Source organism: Petaurus breviceps, unplaced genomic scaffold (genome assembly GCF_028583685.1).
Source record: "Petaurus breviceps papuanus isolate PSGF00001 unplaced genomic scaffold, PetGlider_PUasm1.0 90919, whole genome shotgun sequence".
In the NCBI taxonomy this organism is placed as follows: Eukaryota; Metazoa; Chordata; class Mammalia; order Diprotodontia; family Petauridae; genus Petaurus; species Petaurus breviceps.
In genome coordinates, this window is record NW_027187378.1 from 10,720,840 (window position 1) to 10,736,396 (window position 15,557).

Genomic DNA, 15,557 nt, shown 5'->3' on the forward strand with positions numbered 1-15,557 from the left:
GTTCATTAAAATAAGCCCTCCCCTGAAAATAAGCCCTCTGGTGTTTTTCTGTCCAAAAAAATTTAATAGGACAGTGTCTTATTATCGGGGAAACACAGTAGCAGTTTGATGTTTCTGGGGTTTTGAGGTTGGTTTTTTTGAGGCAGTCAGGGTTAAGTAATTTGCCCAGGGTCACAGAGACTGTAAGTATTAAAGGTCACATTTGAACTCAGATCCTCCTGACTCCAAGACTGGTGCCACTGGGCCACCTAGCTGCTCTGAGAGCTAGCGGGTTTTAAGGGACCCACTTGAGGTGAGAGAGCTTTCTGGACGCATGTAGCCTGTGCAAAGCCAAGGGATCAATCACTGACCATTTCTTTTTTGTTTTGATTCTATAACTTCACTGTGTTTTTTTTGGTAGATTTCTGTGAGGTCATGTAGGAACCTAATCCCCACGAAAAAACATTCTTTTAAGTTTTCGAGGTCCAACAATGCCTTTTCTAGTCCTTCCTTTCGAGAGTCTCTCCAATGTATCTCCTCTCTATGGAGCTGGTGCAGGGCTGTTTACATGTTGTCTGCCCATTAGACTCAGCTCCTTGAGAACTGGGACTAGGTGTTGTTTGTCTGGCTGGTTTTTTTGCCTTTCTTTGTATTGCTAGTGCTTAGCACATTTTGCTGTTGTGGAGTTGTGTCAGTGGTGTCCTCTGTGATGCCTTTTGGGGTTTTCTTCGCTTGGCACGTAGAAGACACTTAACATTAAATGACTAGACCTGTCTCTGTCATAATGAAATTTCATTGAGGGCAAGGATCAGTACTTGGCACTGTGGCTGGTACATGGTAAATGCTTAATGAATTGTTAATTGATTGATGGCTTCACCATCTTCCGAATCTTCTGACCTGAATATTGAGTAACCTTTGACTTTTCCTTCATCCTCATTCCAAGCATCTGGACACTCAAAATAATCTTTCTAATGTACAGGTACCTCCACTTCATTGGTTCACTCCCTTATCATTATATTTTCTCTTCTTCATTTTTATTCCTTCAACCAGTTGTGACATTTAAAAAGGTTCAATTTTAAAAGTTCCTAGGTAATGTAATCATTTTATTAATAATATATTTATTATATTACATACATTATATTATATACATTAATGATAATTATTATATTAATGCATACCATTTTATTAATAAGACCAGCAGGTTATCAATAAAAGGACGGTCATTTGGCTGTCTCTCTCTGACCAAAGACCTATAACTGCTTTTTATTAAAAGGCCCAGTGATTTTAACAAAATATGCTGGAAGAAATCTCACCAACCTCTCTGAGACAGTTTCATTTTTTTAAACCCCAAAGATAACTAACTCTAAATTACTCTTAAAATTTTTTCCAAACACTCTCACAATCTTTAGTATTGGTTATTATTTTGTCTTTGTAACCCACCGACCCCCCCCTCACCCCATGCCTTACCAAAGTAACTGGTTTGTTTAATGTTATTTGAATTGAATTGTAAGTAGTTTTCCCCCCAAAATAGACATTTCCTAGTGTCTAGCTCACTTCCTTTAGCACGCAGCTCACATTTTTTTTACATGTTTAGGTTTATACACATTTATCTTCCCAAAATTCAACATGGACCATCCAACCATAGTGTCAGGTTTCTGTGAATTGTAGATTTTTTTCAGGGCAAGCACATTTTAGGTAATCTCAGCTCCAGGACCAGAATTCACTGCAATACAGTCCCAGTTACTTAAGACATGTCTGTTACAAACTTTTATCACAGAGCAAAGGTGTCAATAGAAGGCTTCTGGTCCTACCCCTCATTATTCCAGAGAAGGAAAATGAGGGTCCCAAAGCTTTTCAGTTACTTGAATGGCAGCTAATGTAGTAAATGTAGTAAAGTTTGGGTGGGGTCGGAAAACCGGGGCTTCAGTACACTCTGTAGGCTTTTGAGATCCAAGACAATTTCCTCATCTGTAAAAATGGGATAACGATACTTTCACTGGCCCTGAGAAGAGGAACTGTGAGAGAAGGTCCTCCTTCTGAAAGCCCTAGGAAACTGTGAGCTACTATTACCTTCCCTAGGCCAAGGTCATCAGAGAGAATGCAGCAGGGCCGGGTTTCAAACTCAGAGCTTCTGATCCCAACTAAAGCTCCGTCTGAAAGATTAAGTGAAAAGGACACACTGTCCTGAGGGTAAAAAACAAACGGAGACAGTCCAATGGGACTAAGTCTCGGTCTAGATACAGGGAGAGAAAACATAAAAGATGAGCAGTTAGTTGCAAAAAGCCCCAGGGGCTTAAAAGTTTTCTTGCAGACTGTCCAGTTTGCTACAGAATCTCAGCTTTCATTTAAAAAATATGCTAAGTTTCTTGCTTGCTCTTCTCCCAAACAGAATCTCTGTGGCATAAACAAATGTACTATTGTCTTACCTGGACTAGGGTAACAATAGCAGCCAGAAAGCAATGGAAACACACCAAATGGCATTTTACTTCAAAGCTTCCCAAAGAACTGACCGACAAGCAGACAAACAACAACAAAAACCCACCACATTTTTTTTAAACCAAAGATCCTTCTACCAGACAAGTTAATTAAATTAATGGGCCTATTTCCAGAGGGTATACATTTTATATCTTTCAGACTGCCTCAGTCACCCTAGGATATAATACTGAGCCTTCCTCTCACTTTTTTGCAGTAAGGCTAGCTGATTAAAGCATGCTGAAATATTTTTCCTCTCCTCCTCAGGATCACAAAGCTAGATCTATGGAAAATTTTAAGATTCTTTACCTACTCCAGGTACAATCAAACATCCAACTGCAAGAAACTGACATTTAAAGACCTAAAAGTATTGGTGGAGACAGCTAGATGGCACAATGGATAGGGTTCAGGTCCTGGAGTCAGAAACACTAAACACTGTGCACACAGCAGAGGGGTGTCCTAGTAGCATTAAAGCTAGAGGTCTGTGATGAAACAAGAAGGCTTAACCTGGGATCAGTTAACTTTAATGTTTTTTTTTAATGTATTTTGATAACTGTATCTCAATATAATTGGTTTCTTCTGTAATTGTATTTATTAATGTAAAAAAAAAACACTTTTTTTCTGAGAAGGGGTCCATAGGCTTCCCCAAACTACTAAATTAAGCCTCTGGGTCCCCCAGAAATCCTTCCTTTGCTACTCTGGATCTTTTACTCCTCTGAATTATATTATCCTCTATAACCCAGTGCCCTACATTAGGCATTTGCTTGTTAATACCCGAGGACTGATTTCATTTCATCAGAAGGATTTTATCTTAACTTTTGATCGATCTGACAAAGCTTTTTAACATTTAAATTGCCCTCCCTCCAGTTCATAAGATATATAAGCACTAGGGCCTTACAGTTAGAGGAGCCCATCTGTAAAGGATTTGGCCAGGAAACACCCTCTCCCTCCCCATCCCCATCCACATCATCAGCATCCCAGTAAAGTCTCCCGAGAATTGCCTGGGACACTGAGAGATCCCATAGCCAATGAGTCACAGTCAATAAGCATTAAAGTTAGGATCTGAAGTTAAGCCTTCTTGGCTCCAAGGCTGATCTTCAAGCCACTACCCCATAACTACATCTTTTTACCATAGCAAATTTCCACAGAATAATACTTGGATGTTGTATCCCTCTTCCAAGGCAGTACATGGTCATAACCACTAGGGGAAGGGAGGAGCAGGCATTATGACTGATATTTTATACCCAGTGGTTTTATGAGGTGCTATAATCAAAGAATTTGGGGAGATCAGGGTTTTTCCCCCTAGAATGGATTTTTTAATATGGGATCCAAGAATGACCACAATGTTTGTAAGCAGATTTCTGGGGGTCATGAATTAGAATGCAGAGAAAAATTACAGCCTTATTTCCACTAGCTTCTAAATAAAATTTATCATTTCCTCCAATTATGAATGTGGGCAACAAACCACAGTATCAACAGTAACTGGGACTCTCACCAATAGAAAGCAGATATTTTCATATCACATTACAGTTTTTATCTCAAAATACCTTTTATCTCATTACATTATGTTATTTTATCTCAAAATATCTTTTATGCTCATCACTACTTCAGAATTACTTGACCTACCAGTAGAATGAGCATGATTTCAGTCTTCCTGTCTACAGACTATATTTCAATATAACTAATTTCGTTTGTAACCCAATGTGTTTTATTTTATGCATTTTAAAAACATTCTGAGCAGGGATCTGTGACACAGAAAAGGCTAAGCATTCTTGCTCTAGGATCACAGAATTTTTGAGTTGGGTCAAATCTTATAGAGATCATCTGTGTCTATCCTACTGTTGGCCAGCTTTTCGTACTTAGCTATGGTCATCGGAAAGCAGACAATTCCTTTCCACCTTGGCAGGATCCTGCCAGGGTATTGTAAATACTGCTAGGGAAAAGGTTCTTAACCTACGGTCCATGAAATAATTTTTAAAATGCTTTGATAACTTATTTGATGACCAAAATAATTGGTTTCCATTGTGATCCTCTGCATTTCATTCTGTGCATTTAAAAACATTCTGAAAACACCAATCTTTAAGTTTCTCCAAAATGCCAAAGAAGTTCATGACATTAAGAATTCCTGAACATGGGGCAGCTAGGTGGAATGGTGAATAGAGCATAGGCCCTGGAGTCAGAAGGACCTAAGTTTAAATCCAGCCTCAGACACTTGACACTTACTAGCTGTATGACCTTGGGCAAGTCACTTAACCCCAAATGCCTTGCCTTCCCCTCCAAAAATAAAAAGAATCCCTGAACTAAACAGAGGTAGGGGATAGCAAGTTGTAAAGGGGAAAAAGCACAACAATAGTAGCAAAGAAGGTCTGGTTTCCAGTATCACCTCTTTCACTCACTAGCAGAAAGGTTATGGGCTCCCAGGTTTAGGTGGTGGGAATTTAAAAAAAAAAAAGGAGATAAAAGCAAAATAGTTCCAGTCCTCAAGGAGGACCATATAATAGACAATGCTGGGAGGCACAGTGATAAAACACCAGGCCTGGAGTCAGGAAGATTCATCTTCCCAAATTCAAATCAGGCCTCAGACAGTCTTAGCTGTGTGACTCTAGGCAAGTCACTTATTTGTCTTGGTTTCCTCATCCATAAAATGAGCTGCAGGAGGAAACAGCAAACCACTCCAGCATCTTTGCCAAGCCCAGATGGGGTCATGGAGAGTTATACATGACTGAACAAAATGCTAAACCACATATGAAGCAAACACAGGGTAACACTAGAGGGGAAATCCAGGAAAGGTTTCATGCTGAAGATGGTACTTAAGCTAAGTTTTGAAGGATGTCAAAGGATTCTAAAAGGTAAAAGTGAACTAGACCAGAATAGTTGGAATGTAGAAACAGACACATAGAAGGATAGAAAGACAGATAGAAACAGACAGGAAGATAGATGGAGATAAACGTAAGGACTAGTAGGATGATAGAGACAGAAGAACTGATACCTAGATAGACAGCATCTATTAACACTATGTACCAGGTAGGCTAAACAACACTAAACCATAGCGACAGAAATAGAAGTAATGAAGACAATTCACCCTCCCTCAAGTAGCTTACCTTCCAAGAGGCAAGAAGACAATATATAAAGGGGGTTTGGAAGGAAGTGGGGCAGTAGGCTCATAGCACCCTAAGTATGGTTTTCCACAAGAAGTGACACAGAGGGCTGCCTGGCCTGTCAGGAGCCAGACAAAAGTAGACTCCAGAATGATTACACCGAGGAGAGAAAAAAAGTTGGAAAGGTAGGCTGAGGCCAAGAGATTTAAATGCCCCAAAATAGCTTATATTTGCTCCTAGACTTAATAGAGGGTCAGTGGAGTTCACTAAAATGGGGAATGAGGGAAAGGGAAAATTGACAGGGTCCTATCTGCATTTTAAGAAAATCATTTTGGTAGCTATGTACAGAGTGGATTAGGAGTCTGATAAGCCTTCTTTTCCCTTATTTCCCCTCTGCAAATGTGACCCAGTCACACTGGCCTCCTTACCATTACAGAACCACAATTCTCTCACGTCCAGGCATTTAACTAGTTTTCTCCCCTGCCTAGAACTCTTTCTGTCTTCACCTCTGACTCCCTATTCCCCTGGTTTTCTTCAAGTCCCACCTTTTGCAAGAAGCCTTCCTCTCTAAGATTATCTCTAATTTATCATATCAAAATCTTGTTTGCATGTTGTCTCCTGCTAGTGACTGTGTGCTTCTTTGAGGGCAGGGGACTGTTTCATACCTTTTCTTTTAACCCCTATCACTTAGCACAGTGCCTGGTCCTTAATAAAAGCCTGCTGACTTGGAGTGAAGTTCAAAATTAAATGAATTGAAAAAAATATGAGAATGGATTAGAGTAGGGAAAGGTTGGGAGAGCAATTAATTCAGAGGCTATTTGTAGCACTCTGGAGGTGATAAAGGCCTAAGGACTGGTGGCCCTGGGTAAGTGGAGACAATGGGAAAAATAAAAGAAAAAGAGATGTGGGGATAAAAATCCAATCCTAGCAAAGGACTGGATACATAGAGTGAAGGAAAATGTTGTTGCTGTTTGTCCTTTGTTCTGGAAGGGGACAATGACATCAGGGAGGTGATGTCATGACATGCAAGTGAATTGTATTTAAGTGAGGGAGGGCTGTGGAAAGTCACCAGCCTCACTTTCTCCTCTGGAGCCATCTGGGTCCAGTGGCCAGATATAGATAAGTTCAACTGGAGATGGCCCTGGATGCAGTGAGATACCCTGGCCTTTTTAAGTTAAGGTCTTTAACAGGTCTCAGTTTGACGGAGGCAAAGCCCATTCAGTGAGTAAAACTGAGTCTGAAAATGGCCTTTTTCACCTAGTTAAAAAAAAAAATCACTGGGGAGGGGAAGACCCTCAGGGTTTCTGGCCAAAACAAAAACAAATGCTATTTCCCTCCCTTCTGAGCCAATCAGGGCCCAAACAATGACCAAGTGGGGCCTGGCCCGGCACTATTGTTGGCCAATCAAAGAGGAACATAAATTTTCATCATTGAAACCTATCTTGGGATTTACAGGATATATTTCTTTCTTAAGGACAGGCTCTGTAGAATCAAAATTGAAGGAAGACTAAAGAGATACAAGCAGTCTGCAACACAACTAATGAAGAAGGCCAGAGAAATCTAGGAGTAAATGATGAAAAAAGATTGATCCTCAAAGTCAATAAGCATTTATTATATACACATACACATATGAATTATTTTCTATAAAGTCATCAAGCACCAGCTATGTGCCTGGTCATATGATAAGAGTGAATGATAACTCTTAAGACTATATGTTCCATATGGTATCTTCAAGATATCAAGAGAAAATGGACAGACCCCAAAGTTTATGGGATGACAGGGACAAGTGTCACATAGGACGGATTGGCATGAGTGAGTGCATTGTGATCTACATCTGGTCAGAACATCCACTTGAAGTCCTGTCTCCACTGTCTCTGCTGCTCTGCCTGGCTGAAGGGGAGTGACAAGCTTCAGAAGCATAACTAGGCTGTGGACAAGCAAGGACATCGATGCTCCAGAGAAGTTCAAGCATGGAAGGTTTGGAGGGAAAGTAACAAGTACTGTTTTGAATATAATGAGCAGCCTAAAATGTGCCAGGGGCATTCAGTAATGCAAAGGACTGGAGCTCAGAAGGAATGGGATTGGTATACGGATCTGGGGTCACCTACACAGAGAGGATAGTTGAACACATGAGATTTGATGGAGTGATGAAGGGACAGCCTTGAGGTACATCCAGAGCTAGTGTGCTTGGCATAGATGATGAAGCAACAATGGAGACTCAGAACAAATAGTGGGAATAGTAGAAGATCAAGTATCACAAAAACCCAGAGGAAGATAATATTCGAAGGAAGAAATGATCAGTGACTTCACAGGAGGCAGAGGTCAAGAAGGATGAGGACCAGAAAAGGTCACTGGATCTAGCAATGAAGAAATCACTGGTAACTACGGAGAGTGATGCCAGTTGAGTTTTTTAGAAGCCTCATCACAGAGGACTGAGGAGGGAGAGGAAGAGATGAGTGAAGAAAACTTTTTCAATTATTTGAATGAGAAAGGGACATCTAGCAGGAATGGTAGGCTCCAGGGAGGTTTTGTCTGTTTGGGCTTTTTTGTTTTGTTTTGTTTTGTTTTAAGGTAGGGATCTGTGCAGCATTATGTAAGCTCTTAGAGAGTTTTGTTCTAGCACTGGCCACATAGAATTGAATGAACTCTGTAAGATTCCATCTTGCTCAAAAAACACCATAATGCTAAACTGAATCTGACTTGGGGGTGTAGAGGTAGGATGAGGAGACAAGGGGGGGAGGTGAGAAAGAAGTTATTGCTAGGAGTCAGTGAATCCATATTCGGATCAACCCTTCTTCTAGATTTTCTTTTGGTCCTAAATGCAAATTAGCAATACCTCTATAATTTAGAGGCTTACAAGGGCCTCAGGTACCAAAAGATTAAGTTACTTGCTTTCGGATTATAAAGCCAGTTTAAGGTTGGAAGCCCCCTACAACCCCAGTCTTTCAGACAGAGAAGCCAGACCTCTCTATTCTATTCAACTGTAACAAACAAAAATATGCAACTTGACTCAACATAATAAATAAGCAAACAGACCTCCCCCCAGCACAGTGAATAAATAATGCCTCCTACATACACTATTTTCAAATGTGTGTAAATATTGTGACTAATAAAATGCAAATTCACTTAAAATTTTCTGGGATGCATGGCAGCTTTCTGGTATCATATATTTTTCTCTCTCAAAAGATAATAAAAGTATTATTTTCACTTGTACAAATTTTCTGACATGGAAAAAGAATCCTTCATACTTGAAAAGGTAAATACAGCACTCACAGACCTAGGCTATCATTAATCAAAGAAATGAACTCCCCTCTTGCTACCAATACAATGTTCACTCCCACCATAAATTAGCACTCTAAGTATAAACACCTGAAAAGGAATTTTTATAAGAATTGGCCAAACAGGTTTCTGATATTTTTCTCTTAAGTTACTTAAGGAAAAGTAGAAGGAAACTGCACTGAAAAAAAAATTCCTCTCTGCATAAATAGTCGGTGGTTTATCTTGGACCTGGGGGGGTCAACTGCTCATGTAACAAACTCTGAGATGATTTTTTTTTTGTTGTTTTGTTTTGTTTTGTTTTTTAAGGCAATCAGGGTTAAGTAACTTGCTCAAGGTTACATGGCCAGTTATTTCTGGGTGTGGTGCTAAGTATCTGAGCCCAGATTTGATCTCCAGATCATCCCGACCCTGAGATGATTTTAATATCCCAGTGCATATGCTTGGGAAGTCAGAACCAATCAAATGGTTCAGTAGCAATGGCTTTTTTGGGGGGGGAGGGGACGAAACCATAACAAAAGAGCCCCTCCTGCTTGTCTGAAACAATTTTATTGAAAAAAAAAGTTAGGAGGCTTGACACTCCTGGGACAGCTATTTTCTTGGATTAAAATTATATTTCTTAATCTATTAAATAAATGTATACATATATTTAATATAACTAGATATACTTTTCCCCATATATATGCTGCTTCTTTCTTGAAGCCTGAAGCCAGATGATTTCTAAATCTTAAATTTCCAACCCAGATCATTCTCCAACTGCCTAGAGAAGATCCCCCTACCTGGATATCCTACTGCTGGCAACTCAAACCTAAACCATCGCAAATCAAGCTTATTATCTTTCCCCTAACCAGCTCCTCCTTCTGACCTCATTATTTCTGCCGTCAGTCTCCCATATTGAAAACAATTCTTTTTTTCTCTCTCACTTTTCCTATCCAATTAGTTACCAAATGCTCTGTGCTATTTCTCAAATTTGTCTCTTCTCTTTTCCCTCTGCCACCACCTCAGTACAGGCATACTCTCTACCATCTGCCTGTACTAGAATAGCTTCCAAACAAATAATCCTGCTAGGTTTATCTTTTCTTATAACTTGGCCAAATCAATCGTCTTTACTCATTACCCTTCAGTTGCTCTATGACCTAACAAATAAAGTTCCAACTCACTTCCCTGGCATTAAAGGTCCTCCTTAACCTGGTACTTCCCTACTTTTCTGGCAGTACACCATTCTGCTCCCCTCCACTTATATGCTTCAACCAAACTCACCATTCCCTAGACACTCTCCACCCTCCACACCTTTGCTCTTAAGCTGTTCACTATGCCTGGAAATCTTTTCCCAGGTTTCCACCTGTTGAAATCCTACATCCTTTTTCTTCACTGAATGTACAAATTAAACTTTGTATCTTCTTCCTGCAAACTGCACAGTGTTAATGTGTGTAACTATTGACACTTAAAATGTTGGGTGAAAACTGCTTCTACTTTCCTGAGTCCTTTTTATAATAATAGCTGGCTGACCATGCAGAATATTCAAACTAGACATATAATTCTTCCAGTTAAGACAGTAGTATTTGTTAGACAAACTTCAAGTGATTACTCTCTGTGTTTAGAGATTGTGTAGCTAACAATGTACTCTGAAAAGAATTCTAAATTTCTAGAAATTCACCCAGTCACATGGGTTAATGTTAATCCTACTATACCACAACCACACAGGCTATCATTGAGATATTCCTCACCCTTTGAACTACCTAGTACTGTGGCTGTATAACAGAAAAGCAAGAAATTTTTCTTTTCCTAGTGGAGGCTAGGAATTCAGATGAGAAGAGACACAACTGGTTGAAAACCTAAAAATGCAAAGAGAGAGGGGGAGAATTCCTATTCTGCTCATTATGAACTTGAGGGAAATGGAAATTATTCGATAGGGGTACAAGCTGCCACTAAAACTAAATTTGCACTACAGCCAGATCAGCAAGAATGCTTTAATCCCTAGCCTTATTCCCCAGCAATTTATTCTCTCTTTAACACAAAGCTGTGGGGAGGAGGGTGAACAGAATAGTTAATTGCCCCAATTAGAAAAAGATCTACTAATTCTGGCAAGTTTATGCATAAAGTGATTGGGATGCTCTCTGGTATTCCCACACCTCCCTAGAGGCCTTTCACTTTCATCAAGAGGGAATAGTGATGAGGGAAATTGGAAGTATGGGGAATAAATAAATTCCTTCCTCTTTTCCGACCCAAGAAAAGAATTTTAAAATCAATGAATGAGACCAAATTAATATAATCAAAGACAGAGAGTAATTCAAGACAAGCCACCTCCAGCAAAGACTACTAACTATAGCCAGAAACATCCCTCACTGACTCCAAAGTTTGGTGCTACTTGGCCCCCTCCACCCCACATAATCCTAACAATGGTTAAAAGACTCAGTCCCAAACAGCCCCCAGCACACATCCCACCCCTCCCAACGGAAAGCACACTGAATTAAACACTAGTCAATTTCCTTGGAAATAAATTCTTCCCTTCTGAAAATAGTTTGGTGTCACCAATTCACATGGAACCACATAAAGTGGAAGGTTTGATCAAGGCTGGGGTACGGAACATTGGAAAAAGTTCAGTAGGGAAGCTACTATCTCATTTTCCAATTAACTGATTTCCTCGACCTTTGGTAGGCCCCTTTGTCCTTCCATTCCCTTTAAAGGGGAAAGTCAGTTTGCCCTGAGCGGAAGGGTGGGAATTCCCTCCACCTCCCACTCTACTAAACACCACGAAACAACAGAGATCAATGGAAATGCAAACTACTTCGGATTACAAAGCAAACCCTCGGAAGCCCAACCCCTTCGGTGGTCCTTACAAAACCCAAACATTTTCAATATGGATTCCGGGCAACTTTAGATGTGCAGATTGTGTGGAGTCTACCTCCGCTACAAACGAGTTACTGTTCAGCAACAAAAACTGCACCCGACGCCTTCGCTAAATGACGCGCGAGGGCCATTTTGTAACAAGCAAAAACTACAAAAGGTGTAATAAAAACACCTACTACTAGAGTGTACGTGGCCACGCTCCCCTTTGTGCACACATCCATTTGTGATGAGAAAGAAATCCATCAGGGATCATGACGGTGCCCAAGCCCCGGAGGCAGCTGCTGTGGCTGCCGCCCTGCAGGAAAGCGCAGCTGGCCCGAGCCCAGAGTCAGGTGCACCGAGCCGGCGACGGTTGCGTGCACAGGTTCTCGGGCGCGGCGCAGAGCGGGCTTGGGGGCGGGGAGGGGCGAGGAGCGGGAGAGGGGTAGACGCCAGGGCGTGGTGGTGGTGGCGGCGCGGCGGGGGCGGGGTGGGGGCACAGTCTATCTAGTACCTTGATTTTAGACCTGGCGGTCGGACGCTTTCCTGCCAGGTGCAGCACTGGCTCCTCGTTGGTCCTGGGCTCAGGGGCTCCCGACTGCGGAGCGAGATGGTCCCTGGGCTCCGGCTCATGCACGGAGCCGCCACCGCTGCTCTCCAGGCAGCGGAGGTCGGCGCCCCCGGGGTCCCCGTTGCTGCCGCCGCCGCCGGTACTGCTCTCGCTGCTGCTACTGCTGCTGCTCTCGCTGCGGTAGTCCTCGGTGCTGTAGTGGAGCATGCAATCCAGGCTCACTGGGGGGGAGGGGAAAGCACAACACCGAACATGGGCGAGTCAGTCACCGCGGGGGTCAGTCCTGGGAGTCCAGAGGGTGGGGGGGAGACTAAGCAAGCTGTTTGACCTCGGGGCGGTGCCTTAGCAGCAGCCGCCACCGCCTCGGCCCCAGCCCGGGACCTGAGAACAGTGCCAAGTATTCCCAAGTGGTAAAGGCGTTGGGGTGGGGAGGCTAGGAGCCCCGGGGAGATGACAAAGTGGGTTCTCTTGCTTTGTCAACAGGAGACGAGAATGGGGTGGGGGTAGCGGGAAGATGGCCCTCCCACTCCCAATTTTATCCCAACGGCAGCTCCAGTGGGCGGCTCTGGGGGTCGCCACCGAAGCTTGGCAGGGTAGCGTTGCGTAGGCACACGGGTGGGCAATGTGCGCTAGGGTCTGGAAGCAAGCTTTCTGTGAGAGGCAGCGAGCGAGCTGCAAGGGTCTGATCAATCAGCTGAATTGCATCTCCCGCTTCTAGCAGAGATCAGTTAGGGGAAGGTGCTCGGGAAGTGGAAATCAAATCTGGGAAAGAGGTATCGCCCGTAGAACCAATTCCCCCCCCCCCACTCACACACACACCGCTTCATTCCGTATCGGCTCTCCTCCCCCGCCGCCCCCCCCCCCCCCCCCCCCCCCCCCACCCCCCCGCTTCGGGGGGGGGGGGGGGGGCCCTTCGCCCCCCCCCCCATCTACAGGTCGGGGGTCCCGTTGTGCCTGGGTAATAGCGCCCACTGGGGCACTTTGTCCAATGTCCCCGCCTCCCCCTCCTCTACCCCTCCTTAGTCTTTCCAGTCCCCCCCCCCCCAGCCCCTCAGCGGGGATGGGAAACCATGCCCTGGCCCATCAGTGCCCCCGCTTCCTTCCTATTAGGAGAGAGGGGGCCCACGCGGTGAGGTCCCATCCCCGTTCCGCTTTCCCGGCTCACCTGGGATGTAGGTGTCGGCTCTTTCCTCGTCTGGGAGCTCATCCCAACTGCGAATCGCAGTTACTGGATTTCTTCTTTTCACCAGGAAGACTTTGGGCATGGTGGGGTTTGGAAGAATGGGAGAGAGCGGTTCGAGTAACCTTTACCTTTACCTGGTTCCAGCTTCTCCCTCAGAGTGGCGAGCTCGCGTCTCTGAACTTTTCCGCGCGAGTAGCAGCCCCCTTCCCCTCTTCTCTTCCTCTCTCTCAGAACTCCGCAAGAGGCGGCTGCTTCTCCTGCCCGGGGATTCCAGGGTTCCCCACCCCACCTTCCCGCCTCGCCTCGCCTCTCCTTTCCCCTGTACTCCCCCCAGGGCCCCGAGCCCTCCGGTATCCCAGCTGGGCCCCCACCTTGGCCTCTATCTCTCCGCCTGCTCCTCTCTTATTTCTTAAATCGTGGGTGAGACCACACGGAGAAAAAAAAAAGTTTCATAAGGTGGAATAGAAAATGCACCAGGAAACTTGGGAGTGAGCATGCGCCCTGCAAACATAACGGTGTCAACAAGCCTCCTTACCTGTCTGACCGGTTCAGGCGGCTCAGGTTTGTTCCAACCCTTCCTTAGGCATGAATGTTTGCAAAAGAATTTAACGTCTGAAAATTTTTTTTTAAAAAGGAAGAACATTTTTTCATGATCCCCCCCCCCAACACACACACACACACATACGATCCTTCCCCCATTACATACATAGTCTATGCAAATCCCAAAGGGAAATCCCAACTCAGGTTATTTTTTTTTAAACCATGCATCGTGTTCTCTTCCCCACCCACCCACCCCTTTTGCGAAATGGCCGGGGAGATGAGTGGGTCGCTTTGCAATGGTTCCGTTCTTTCGTGTGCTTGAGGACGATTCCCTGGACTTGCTTAAATCCTGGCGAGAGGGGGAGAAGACAGGCTGAATTTCATGGGATTGCAGATGCAGTAGTTTGGGGCGAGGGTGATACCTAGAAAGAAGGGGCTGAGAAATGCCCTCTCCTGGAATTTAGGGACGGGGATTATATACTTATCTCCCTTCACTGCACCTCTCACCCCCAGTGATGATGGTGGGGTTCAGCCTCCTTTGTTGCCTAGTTGGTAGAGCACAAGTAATGGGGGTGGGGATGGAGAGTGGGGAAATAATCCTTAAGAGTTATTTTTACTCGTAGTAAAACGTTCTTAGAGAGAAATTGACACACGTTTGGAATCACAGGTTTGCCCCTTGAAAGAGGGCATGAAGGAATTGAGGCAGCTCTTCATCTTGAGCATACCTCAAGGGTCTGGAGGAGTGAGGGTGTGGGGAGATGGCCAGGCTTCTGAACCCATCTGCACACACATGTGAGATCAGAGCTGGCTTTGTGGGAACATATAGTACATTCCAAACTTATACAGTAGCAGCGTGGCTGGGTTTGGAACCCGACCTCCGAAGCTCCAGGCACTTTGCCGTCTACTTTGCATGGAGGATCTTGTAGTTGTCTGCCTCCTACTGAGCTGGGTGGTTGGAGATGCGGGCCGTGAGCCCGAAAGGAAAGCTGGATTCCCTAGCTCCCAGATCTAAAAATCTCACCTGTCTGTGTTTTCCGTAACCCGAGAGGCTTCGGGCCCTTGCAAACACAACAGGGAAATAAACACAGCGGTTTTTTTTTCTCTCTCCCTCTCCTCTTCCGCCTTGAAGTGGACCTTTAGAAATGGCAAACCTGTTAACGGATTTCTTTGCTTTGTCCTCGGCTGTCTTTAGTTGTGTACTTTGAGCCCTCAATATACAGGTCACTGTGTATGAGAACGGAGAATGCTTGGACCCTTTCCTCAAGGAGTTTACGTGCAGACAGGATTTCTGGCCTAAGAAACAAAAGAAAACAAAGGTTCACCCTGCTCGTTTATGTCCCTTTTTTTTCACCTGTGGCTCAGCTATGAAAACTGAGGTATTATTTGGATCCCAGACGTGACCCACGAAATTCTGCTGACAAACAAAAAGGACTTTGATCTCAAACAAGCCACCAGAAAGATGTATAATATTCAAGGCAACGATGAAACATCACATTCTTCCTCAACAGTACATATTTATGTAGAACTTTGAGATTTCCAGAACATTTATCTAACAACCTGTGTGTTATTATCTTTGTGTTCCAGAGGACAGAACTGAGGCTCAGAAGTT

At 43.8% G+C, this 15,557-nt stretch overlaps 1 protein-coding gene across 2 annotated transcripts in view; it reads right to left on the reverse strand.

Annotated features, from left to right (window-relative positions):
- The window catches only part of OVOL2 (ovo like zinc finger 2), a 55,729-nt gene extending 42,206 nt beyond the window's left edge, over positions 1-13,523 (reverse strand). Inside the window, exons 1-2 of one of the 2 annotated variants that reach the window (XM_069075467.1) lie at positions 13,391-13,523; positions 12,169-12,446 (exon numbers count right to left, since the gene is read on the reverse strand). In XM_069075467.1, the coding sequence (XP_068931568.1) occupies positions 12,169-12,446; positions 13,391-13,490 (378 nt within the window). In that variant the 5' untranslated portion in view covers positions 13,491-13,523. Of the gene's footprint in view, positions 1-11,851; positions 11,991-12,168; positions 12,447-13,390 lie in introns of those variants that run through there. The other variant, XM_069075468.1, reaches the window with a different exon arrangement.
- Between the last annotated feature and the right edge of the window lie 2,034 nt (positions 13,524-15,557).